The sequence below is a fragment of the Macaca nemestrina genome, chromosome 14 (genome assembly GCF_043159975.1).
Source record: "Macaca nemestrina isolate mMacNem1 chromosome 14, mMacNem.hap1, whole genome shotgun sequence".
Taxonomy (NCBI): Eukaryota; Metazoa; Chordata; class Mammalia; order Primates; family Cercopithecidae; genus Macaca; species Macaca nemestrina.
In genome coordinates, this window is record NC_092138.1 from 71,090,941 (window position 1) to 71,103,368 (window position 12,428).

At 36.8% G+C, this 12,428-nt stretch overlaps 1 protein-coding gene across 3 annotated transcripts in view; it reads left to right on the top strand.

Annotated features, from left to right (window-relative positions):
- Positions 1-12,428, top strand: part of LOC105480973 (transmembrane protein with EGF like and two follistatin like domains 1) — a 99,635-nt gene that overhangs the window by 21,110 nt on the left and 66,097 nt on the right. For all 3 annotated transcript variants that reach the window (XM_071078081.1, XM_011740203.3, XM_011740204.3), the window contains exon 2: positions 3,726-3,835. In XM_071078081.1, the coding sequence (XP_070934182.1) occupies positions 3,726-3,835 (110 nt within the window). The remainder of the gene's footprint in view (positions 1-3,725; positions 3,836-12,428) is intronic.

Here is a 12,428-nt window from a genome sequence, read left to right on the forward strand (position 1 = left end):
TCCTTTGCAAATGAGAAAATTTCATATTTGATTTTAATGAAGGTACACTAGTCCAGGACACCAGTGTTCCTTTGAGGAACATGGTTTTGGAACCACTGATACTAATATTGTTTGTGTGTACTATGAAATTACTTTCTTTCTACTTTCACTTACATTGTTTTCCTACATAAAAACATTCTCTTTTCTTTTCTGTCTTTTAGTATTACTCATATGTTTTGGGCAATTAGAACATTCTTTATTTAAAATATCTTCTCCAAATTCTTTATTATGATCCTATATTAGCTTTATTATGATAAAAAAGCCTTATTATTTTTTCAAGGTCAATACAAGTCTTGTTTTTTCTGACACTACACCCTATGCTTCAAATCCAGTTTTGTCCCCTACCTCTTGAACTCCTACAGCAGTCATAGACTGTATGACACATTTATCCCCTTAATTATAGACTGTATTGAATTCATCACTAATTCTTGCATATATTAGCAAGATCATTCCCTGTTACATTTTTTTCCTGTGTGTCCAAAATTCTTAGCATAGTATTAAGTACCTAGTAGATGCTTAGTAATTGCTTTCTGATGATAAACTAATCACATTTACGCATTAACACACATGAAACTAGCATGGACTTGATAGCAAGATAGGCATAAAATAAAATATGACTAATAACCAGAGTAATCAGAATTTCATGACTTTTACCCTTACCTATTAATAATATAGGACCTCTAGCTCCCTCATAAATGCCTCCCTCCAAGATTTATTCCAGGAGTCACCAAATTGTGTTTGATGTGTGCTCACAGTGCATTCTGGCCACTGCTACATGACACCTGTCTTTTTCTTCCTGTGCTGTTTGCTACCTCTGCAGTTGCACATTGGTACCTCCTGTCAGATATCAGAGGTCTACCTCTTTGCCTGACACTACCATCTCCTTGGTCTTGTGCGGTCCTGCTAGATGCATTGCTGATATTCGGGGGCTGTTGATGTGTCCCAGCTCCTTTCTCGCCATGTATTATGTCTTGTCACGTGAGCATCAAAGCAGAGCTTGTCACTTCATTTTTAGTGAAAATCATTCTTTAGTTTCTTTGTTGTAGCTCCTCTGTCTCTGTTATGAGTTCTTGGGGCTAGCTGGAGGAGCAAACCAAGTCTTGAGAAGGGACTATGCTTGGGGTCACTTCTCTTGTTCAAGGCTGTGTTTATGGGACCAAGCTCTTTTTTTTAAGACAGAGTCTTACTCTTTCTATCAGGCTGGAGTGCAGTGGCACACTCTCTCCTCAGTGCAGCCTCTGCCTGCTGGGTTCAAGCGATCCTCCCACCCCACCCTCCCAAGTAGCTGGGACTACAGGCATGTACCACCATGCCCAGCTAAGTTTTTTATTTTTAGTAGAGATGGGGTTTCACCATGTTAACCAAGCTGGTCTCGAACTCCTGACTTCAGGTGATCTACCTGGCTCAGCCTCCCAAAGGCGTGAGCCACCGCACCCAGCCCATGGGACCAAGCTTTTCTGCCTCACATTAGCAGGGATGATTATTCCCCTAAAGTATTCTGTAGTCCCTCATACAAACATTTCTTGGGGTTACCACACATGACTCTTGGTGGCAGGGATGGTTTAGGTTCTAGCTTGCAATCCACTGTACCTGTAAAGTACAACAGATAAAACATTACAATTCAGGAGTCTCAAAGTGGCAAATCATAACTCAGAGCATTATCTTGCCTCACAGACAAAATAAAAACTTGACTTATCCTTGTTTTTTTTAATGTCTGATTGTAATAGAACCCAGTGTGAACTTTAAGCCTACAAAGAAAGGAGAAAAGACAAATGCACTGTATTTCATTAGTCAAATTGTGCAGTTCTTGTTTCTCTAGCCCCTAAAGTTGGTTAAGTTCTTAGTTGAGCAGATATTGTACATTTTTACCCTCTTTTCCAGGGCAGTTCTTTATTAATATTTTGTTATCTTCCTTTGGTCTGAAGATGTGTATTTGATAGTAAATGGAACCAGACCTTGTTCAAGTTCCTAGCAGAAGTGTGGGTAGATAGGGTGAAAAATCGTTTACGTAGGATTGAGCCTCAAGAGCTAAAGCAAATGGTCAAGGGGGAAAGGGAAGAGACAGCAAAAATGGGGAGGTAAGGAGAACCAAGGACATAAAGCTTCCTACAGCCAGGGTGATGAGGAATGAAAGATGGCCTTCTCTACCTGGAATAGTTTGTGGAACAGTAAGAATAACAAAATGCTTGTGTTAGCTTTCTCTTTAAGTTTCTACTCATGTCTTTTTTTTTGTAAATGCTTGAACTTTAATCCAATTCTGTACACCTGAGATCATTTAAGGAAAATAAGCTTTTGTAACCCACCTGAGATCATTTAAGGAAGATAATTAGGATTTTTTTTTGTAACCCACCTACACGTGATCCTACCCTTGTAAAGTGCTTAGTTGACAGTGACTACTCAAGTAAGTACTGTTGACTATCAACTCCTTAGGGATTCAGGTACTTGATTGCCAGCTCCTCGGAGGGTCAGCTGGGAGTGGGAGACCCAAGACACCACTGCAGAGCAGTGAGAACAAATGGGGTAGGGAGAGGTAATGAAATGTCACTAGGACAGTTGTCACCGGACGTAGAATTCCCTTGACTTAGTTTACTGAGTCTGCTTTGAAATCTAGAAATAGAAAACAACCAGGAATGGGGATAACTGGAGAAGTGCTCCCTTAGATCTCTTTGCCAGGACCTCATCACGATCTAGAGATACAGGAGTCCTTGCTCTTTTCCCAGAGTCTCAGCTTTTGAGCAGGAGAATCAGGAGTTAACCTAGGACTCTCTCTGCTCTCAGACTCATGTATTCACCACTACACTGGGATTTTTTCTTTTTTTTTTTTAAAAAACAGTCATTTGTTTATTGTTTACCTAAGTGCATTTGTTTTTGTAAGCTCTCATTTCCCATAGAAAGGATATGAAAATTGCATTGTAGTGATTTTCATCCACTTTCACTGATTGGCAGCTCCAACCACAACCTTGAAGCTTAATTTGATGCTTAATGTCGGAGCAGGAGCAAAATGACCACAGAATGCTGATATTGTTGATTGGCTCTGCTTGCTTTGATAGAGTCAACTTAAATCAGTCCATTAAAAGTTTTAAGTCTAGTAAGATTTTGAATCTCTTTAATTCTGTATACATAAATGCTCCATATTTATTGTCTGAAATTCAAATTCACTGTTCTTTTGTAGTTAAAATAGTTTGTCTAGAATTAATAATGATCACCCAAAATTTATTCTGAATACCAAAAGAATTAAGATAATTTTTTATCTCATTTAATTAATATTACTGTTAATTTTCGTTAGCCTTAAAAGTAACTTACTAGAAAAATAACCTAAAATGTTAAATAAGAAATAGTAAGATTGTTATCTTAAGGTCTTAGAAGGCCAAAGAGAAGAATTCTACAGATTTACCTTTGGAAATTATGTTAAGTCCTGAAATTTCGAGTTCTATTTTGAGTTACTTTTAGGCTCATTATTATGCAGGATTCTGTTTGGGGAATACTGAGCATTTTGTGTCTTACAGAATTTCTTTTTGTTTATTTATGTCTTATTACACTTCTGAATGGGGGGGCTCAATACATTTTAAGGACTTTCTCATACACACACACATATGTGTAATAGAAATCCAAATAAATATGTCAACACACACATATGTGTAATAGAAATCCAAATATATATGTCAAACAGTTTTTTTCTTTTGCAGAATTAAATGTGAGGGAGTCTGATGTAAGAGTTTGTGATGAGTCATCATGTAAATATGGAGGAGTCTGTAAAGAAGATGGAGATGGTTTGAAGTGTGCATGCCAATTTCAGGTGAGGAAACCCAACTTATTTTGAAAAGTTTTATATTCATATTTTATAATTCTAAATTCTTCAAATTAAAAAATCTAAAACATCTTGAACCCCATAAAGAAATTGGGTTCACAGTCCCTCAGTTCTTTTTTGTCAGATGATGCCCTGTTATTTGTGTCTTCCATGCTGCTTGCATGGAATTGAGAGAACGGATTGACAATAATAGATGTGACAATTCTTTGAAAAAATATCAAATTTCTATTTAAATGTAAGGTATAATTGTCACTGAAAGGAAAGAAGGTACAGGTTGAACTAGAGTCTCTTATTTTAAATGTTGGCATCTTTTTCCTTTTCTTCTCCTTCTAGTCTGTCTCTTTCCCTTCCATTCTTATTTGTTGCTGTATCATCTCTTCAGGCCACAGAACTTGACTCACTTGGAGACTCGGGGTAAGTCAAGGTTAGAGCTGGAATAGCAAGTGGAACCTCAAACTAAGAGTGTAAATATTTTTGCTTTTCAGATGCTCTTTTAGTTGTGATTCTGTTGTCTAAAAAAGTAAAACAAAGGAAATATGTTATGTTTAATTCTTTCTTTTTATTTTCTTTGGTTAAATGGTAATCAGACTTCAGAATGTTTCTTACAAGATGGTCTCTGATGGTTGATTTAATATGAGACGAAAAAGGAACTAGAATTTTTTTTCTACTCACAATTTTCTTCTAAACATGCCCACCATTTGGATTTTGAGGGGAAGAAAGGGTACAGAAATCCAGAATGAAAGCATAGGAGAGTTAGTATTTCTGGTAACCCTGTGACCTCAGGCAAATTTCTGTATGATCTCAGGTAATTTTCTTGGCATCAGTATTCTATCGGAAAAGTGAAGGCACGTTTCCTGCCCTTACTTATGATTCTGTAATGAGAATCAAAATTGGAAAGAAAGCTTGCATATGAAACATCTTTGAAAACTGTAAACCATCAGGTGGTTTATTTTAATTAAAAGAAGTGGAGAGTTTAGGTAAAGGAGGAAGGGTAGGTAGGTATACTGTTGTCCAGCCAGTTTCTTCATAGTCCAAAGGGGCTTTACATTCAATTACATAGAATGATAGGAGGGTTTCTCTTGGGCATTTTCACATCAGCCACCTTCTGCCAAGCTTTCTTAGGTAGCTTTTGGCTGGCTTCAGATCCCTGCTGCCTGTTGGCTGGGGACATCATTTCTTTGCCAAGAGCACCTTTCTATAGAACTCTGCATAACATGGAAGGTGACTTTAGCCAGAACAAAACGAGAAGTCGGTGATAATTCGAACTGTTTTCCCCCTGAACCTAATGCGTCATTTTTCTCTGTCTGCTTTTAAGATTTACTCTTTACTGTGTTTGACTATATAAGTACTATGGTGTGGTTTTCCTTGAACTTATCATGCTTGGGGTTGGCAGAGCTTCTGAAATCTATTTGTTACCCAGTTTGAGAATTATTTCTTGAAATATTTTTTTCTGCTTATTATTTCTTGTAATCTGGGACTTCCATGATGCATGTTAGACCTTTTGATAATGTCTCAAGGTCCTTGATACTCCGTTCATTTTTTTCCCAATTGTTTTTCCTGTTCTCTACATTAGATAATTTTTATTGATCTGTCTTCAGGTTAACTAATCCTTTCTTCTGTCATCTCCATTCTTCCTATCCAGTGAGTTTTTAATTGTAGATTTTTTATGTTTAGAATTTAGAGTTTCTATTTACCTGCTGGGATTTCCTCTTTTCATTCACTGTAAGCATATTTTCCTTGAGCGTACATGTTATTGCCGCTTTAAAATATGTTTGCTCATGTCCACATCTAGGACATCCTCAGGTATTGCCTCTGTTGATTGTTTTCTCATGTGAGAATGGACCATATTTTCCTGTTTCTTCACGTTAGAGTAACTTTGGATTTATCCTATACATTGTGAATCATATGTTTTAGAGTGTGTGGGTTTTGTTATGTTCTTTGAAGATTATCGTTATTTTTGAAACAGTTGGCTGAACTCAAACTGCAAATTCTGCCTTACTTGTGGTGGGCAGCAACACAAGTATCAATTCAATTCTTTTAGCCTCGCAGGGGCTACTTGGAGTCTATCCCATGTGTGGTTTAGGGGTCAGCCAGAAGTGTGCTCTGTGTTTATATGTGGAACCTGGGACTCCCCTCAAACTCTCTCCTTTCCGAGATTTCCCTCTCACTTTTTAGTGGCTGTGGTTGTCCTCAACTCTGTTCTCTGGTTTGTTAAAAGAAAGATGGTGGGTTTTGTTGGAGATTTAGCCACCCTGTGTGGGGAAGACTGGGGCTGTTCGCCTCTTCACCTGCTGTATTTCCTTAGGTTAAATTCCTTGAGGTGGAATTGTTGGGCCAATAGATGCTCATGTGCAGATTAACATTTTCACCAGTAGCCTCATATCAGATGTCCTATTTCCCCTCAACCTTTTGGTTGTGGATTTTGTTGGTCCTTTTAAATTTAATAAATCTGAAAGGCCAAAACAATTTTTATTTGCATTTGATTACTAGAGAAATTAAAAATGTGCCATATATTTGTTGACCTTTTTTTGTGAATTAATATTTCATATTCTTTGTCTAGTTTTTGGAGTATTTTCTTTTTCCCTCATCTTGATTTGTAAAGACATATCTGTGTATGCATATATATATACACACACACAAACACACACTATATAATACAATATTGGAATATATATATTGCTTATTACCTGAGCATTTGATATTCGTTAATGCATAAACTCTCAAGAGAACCTGCTGCTTTGATTTATTTATTTATTTTTATTTATTTATTTTTTGAGATGGAGTCTCACTCTTGCCAGGCTGGAGTACAGTGGCATGATCTTGGCTCACTGCAACCTCCGCCTCCCGGGTTCAAGTGATTCTCCTGCCTCAGCCTCCCTAGTAGCTGGGACTACAGGTGCGTGCCACCACACCCAGCCAATTTTTGTGTTTTTAGTAGAGACAGGGTTTCACCGTGTTGGCCAGGATGGTCTCGATTTCTTGACCTCGTGATCTGCCTGCCTCGGCCTCCCAAAGTGCTGGGATTATAGGTGTGAGCCACCATGCCTGACTGCTTTGATTTATTTTTAAAAAAGAGTAATGTATGCCCATAGTAAACAACTTGAGCAATATAAGAAGATATATAACAAAAAAAGCTTCCACTCCAGAGTATCAACTTCTCAGAGGCAACATCTGTTACTTCTTGCATTTCCTTCTAGAAACATTTTATGTGTATATAAACTTGTTTAATTCCCCTTATAAGTATTAAATCATTTAATGGTATTTATCTTAGAGATTGTTCCTTTCCAGTAAGAATAGATTCCAAAAAACTCTATATTTTAAAGAAGTTATCCTAATTTCATTTTTTTGTTTTTCTTTTTAACAGTATGTATTCTTAATTGACAAAAATAATTGTGTATCTTAGTTTCATTTTCATTTTGTTTATATTTTAGACACAAAGAAATTTTAGATTTTCACATCATATTTATCTATCTTTTGTTTGTTTGTTTGTTTGTTTGAGATGGGGTCTCACTCTGTTGCCTAGGCTGGAGTGCAGTGGCACAATCAGAGCTCACTGTAGCCTTGACCTCCTGTGCTCAAGTGATCTTCCCACCCCAGCCTCCTGAGTAGCTGGGACAACAGGTGTCCATCACCACACCTGGCTGAGTTTTAAATTTTTTTTTGCCCAGACTGGTCTTGAACTCCTGGGCTCAAGCAATCTTCCCACCTCGGCCTCCCAAAATGCTGGGATTATGGGTGTGAGCTACTATGCCCAGCCCTGCTTTTCTTCAATTTTTGAGAAAAGTATTTCCCTGAAACTCTAAGATTATAAAGAAACAGCCTTTTTGACCTTTTAAAAAATATACTTGAACAGCTAGAAAATCCTTCCATGATCTGTCTGAATTCCTTACATTTTTACCTTGTGGCAAAGCAGGAAGGAAAATATATTAGGAGTTGACACCATTAGACATTTATCCAGTGCTTACTTTGTGCTGGGTATGAGACTAGATGCTGAGGATGTAAAGATGTTTAAAGATTGGTTCTTTGCCTTGTAGGAGCAAACTGCCTCAGGGCTTACAGTATAGTTTGATCTTGCTACCGAGTGAACCTTCCTTTGACCATTCTGCCTTCCTTTATAAGATTATAAATCTATTCAAGGTAGACTTAGGTTATTGCCAGCTTAAAAATAATGACCCGACATGCCCATTAAACCCTTCTCTGCTGGATGCTTTAGCAATATCTTTCAATTCATTTTAAAAACTTGCTTATGATTCAGCATGCTTTTAGTGCTAAATAGAAGCTTTCTGGGACATTATTTAAATACATTTTAACAGATGACAGGATTTTAAATAAAAATTCAAATTGTTTTTTTTTCAGTCTGCTAATAAGAGCTATTATCTTGCCACATATATAAACAAAGCCACTTTTGTTAATTTGGTATACAGAAAAATGATTAATACTGCATCTTTCCCTGAAAACTTTGTATAGAGTAGAGTCTATGACTTTTTTTACTGTTTTCTTTCTTTATCTTTGTTCTGGCGTTCTCTGAACTATGTATCTTTCTTCCTGTATTTATCAATGTCTGCTCTTGCTAGGTGCCATGCCCTCTTATTAGACCTTTTATTAGTCACAGTTCTCCGGAGAAACAAACACACACACTCACACGAACACACACACATGAATGTGAGAGAGAGCGAGCTATAAGGAATTAGGTTATTTGATTATGGAGGCTGAGAAGTCCTACAGTCTGTCATCTGTATACTAGCCCAGGAAAGCCAGTGGTATAAGTCCCTTTCTGAGACTGAAGGCCTGGGCACCAGGAGAAGATCAATGTCCCAGCTTAAACAGTCAAGCAGAAGGAGAGAAGAATTCTATTCAGTTCCTTAATGGATTGAATAGTGTCCACTCACACTGGGGAGGGCAGTCTGCTTTACTTGATCCACTGATGCAAATATTAATCTCATCTAGAAATTCTTTCACAGATACACCCAGAAATGATGTTTAATCTGGGCACCCTGGGGCCCAGTCAAGTTAACGCATAAAATTAACCATCACAACATTGTTATTATTTTCTACTTGCTGTATTCAGCATAGTTCCTGGCACACAGTAGGTACACAATAAATGCTTGAATGGATGCAGTTCTGGAGTTGTACACTGTTCCATCTTTCTAAACTACTTAAAATAGCTGGCAACATCATCACATTCTTTTAGCTAAAGAAAAGGTATAAGGGAGAGTTCTTCCTCCCAGCAAGGGTGGCAATATAGAGGAAGCAGACTTTAGGTTAGAGTTAGAATCCAACATCAGTACATAGGTCGGAATTTGCATGTTGTTAAAATTGTCTAAATCCCATAATTTGTCCATTGGCATAATTAGAGGCTTCCAGGAGAGACTCATGGAAACTGAGAATGACCAACAGCAGGTCTGCTTCTCCCATCTTACACTCACTCCTAGGTATGTGCTCGTGAGGGTGAATTTCAGAGACATTAAGTCCTCTGCTCAGTATCACCAAGTGACAGATGGCAATTCCCCACTGACTAACTTGAGTGTGTAGTGGTTAAAATACATCATTTGGGAGGAATTGGTGGCTCTTCCACTTATTAGTGACTGTTGGCAAATACTTATGACTGAGAAATGATACAAGCAACAGCAAAAATAGCTAATGTTTATTGAGAATGTACCATGGTCAGATAGAAATGCCAAAGACAGATTATCTTATTTTATCTTCATAACAACGTTGTTAGGTAGGTACACCATTGTACACTGTTGAACATGGTGATGGTGCTAGCCCATAATCACATGGTTGGTGGGCCCAGGATTTGAATTCAGACGTTTTTGGCTTCATAGCCTTGGCTCTAAACATTAAACTGTGTGCTTCATGGTTATGATAGTTAAGTTAAAGGACACTTAAAGTTGTGGACTAATGCTTACTGGATAAAAACTGTTGAATAAATGTTGAGATTGTCAGCCCTATCAGAGTTAATGCTTCATTTTAATATTCAATTTCTTTACCATCCTTAGAAGAAATTCATGGATAAATTAACCTACATAAACACATGATTAAAGAAATGAATTGAATGCACGATTGCAATGTAAAGAAGAAACAAAAGTAATTTATAATAAAATAAATATTTCAGAATGTAAATGCTTAGGTGTGATTACCATAGAAGAAAATACAGCCATCAGATGTTTACGTTTACTTATAATAAATGTTTGGATTAAAAAAATTAAAAGCAGGTCAGGCATGGTGGCTCATGCCTATAATCCCAGCACTTTGGGAGGCCGAGGTGGGTGGATCACAAGGTCAGGAGTTCAAGACCATCCTGGCCAACACGGTGAAACCCCATCTCTACTAAAAATACTAAAATTAGCTGGGTGTGATGGTGTGTGCCTGTAATCCCAGCTACTCAGGAGGCTGAGGCAGGAGAATTGCTTGAACCTGGGAGGCAGAGATTGCAGTGAGCCTAGATTGCGCCACTGCACTCCAACCTGGCGACAGAGCTAGACTCCGTCTCAAAAAAAAAAAAAAAGAAAAATTAAAAGTAATTTCATACCAGGAGTACATGAAACAAAAATGTAGATGTATAGTAGATGCTAGAATAAAAACCAATATTAGGGTAAGGTATAACAGATCAGACTGATTTGTAGTATTATGGAAAGTCTTGTCAAAATTCCTACATGAATAGCCAGAAGTTATGTGGTACTTGTCTTTGTTGTCTGGAACTATCCTTTCCTTTGCAGTACTTCAGGCATCCTTGGAATCTGTCTGGTAAATGACAGTAAGGTCCCTCTGTCAATGTGACAATCAAGAATGCCTCCACAGGGACAGCCACCCCTAGGGGGCGATATTGGCACCTTTGTGAACACAACACTACCTTAGAAAGTAAGCGTTTGTTGAGGAATGAAAGTGGGATTGGAAAGTTCATAGATTTAGCATTTGATATCTTGGAGCTCATAGTAGTTTCCTTGGCTAATTGAGTATTGTATGATTACAAAGTAACATATTGACTCATGTAGACATCATACTAGTTATTGTGTAAATTTTAGGGAAAGAGAAGAAAGGAATGTGATCCATGAAAAACTGGAGGAATGTTTATAATAGGGAGGCTTCCTAAAATAAAAAGATAATTTTAATACAAGTTGATGTAAGATTCTGCTGATACTGGATGTATAGCAAAGTCGACTAGATTATAAAATATTTTACTAGAAGTTGTTTTTACCAGTGCTTATACATATACATACGGTAGCATGCCATATGTATGCTTCATAAAGTAAATCTGATCACTTTTTAAAAGTAGATAAATGATAAAATTAAGTCTTGCTCATTGAAGAAAAATAGACAAATATGGAAAATCTTAAATAGGGAACTAGGAAACCATGAAGATAGATAATATGAAAAATTTATTGACATTTTATTTCAGGATTTATTTTATGCATATTCTTTTTTTTCTAAATTGGCTATAAATATACTTTATTTTCTTGCTATATTTTATTTTATATTATCATATTATTTAAAACATTTACAGTTAGCTTTGTGGAATACATAATGCATTTAAAAATAGTACAGAATTCCCAGAAATTATATATGTGCTTTTTGCCTAACTTTGTTAGCTTTTTTTGTCACACAATATTTTTTTTTAAAGGTAATTGTTTTTTACAATTATTATTTTTAAACTTCAACTTTTATTTTAATTTCAGGGGGTACATGTGTAGGTTTGTTAGATGGGTTTATTGCATGATCCTGTCACCCAGGTAGTGAGCACAGTACGTAATAGGTAGTTTTCAGCGCTTGCCCTTCTGCCTCTCTCCCCATTCTAGTAGTGTCTATTGTTCCCATATTTATGTCCATGTGTATCCAATGTTTACCTAACACTAATGAGAACATGAGGTATTTGGTTTTCTGTTCCTCAGTTAGGATAGTGGGCTGCAGCTGTATCCATGTTGCTGCAGAGGACACGATTTCATTTTTTTTTATGGTTGTGTAGTATTCCTTGGTGTATATATACCACATGTTCTTTATCTAATTCACCATTGATGGGCACCTGGATGGATTCCATGTCTTTGCTATTGTGAATAGTGCTGCGAATAACATATGGGTGCATGTGTCTTTTTGGTAGAATGATTGATTTTCCTTTGGGTATATACCCGCTAATGAGATTGCTGGGTTGAATGGTAGTTCTGTTTTAAGTTCTTTGAGAAATCTTCAAACTGCTTTCCACAGTGGCTGAGCTAATTTACATTCCCATCTGTGTAGCATTCCCTTTTCTTTGCAGTCCCACCAGCATCTGTTATTTTGACTTTTTAATAATAGTCATTTTGACTTGTGAGATGATGTTTTCTTGTGGTTTTGATTTGCATTTCTCTGGTGATTGGTGATATTGAGCATTTTTTCATGTCTATTGGTCACTTGTATGTCTTCTTTTGAGAAGTGTCTGTTCATGTCCTTTGCCCTATTTTTAATAGAATTATTTGCCTTTTGCTTGTTGGATTGTTTAAGTTCAAAAGGTAATTCTTAATGACTGTAATATTAATTTCTTGAACAGTTATACTTCAATTAAACATTGTCTTGTTAGACATTAAGATTTTTAGGTTATTGATATTAT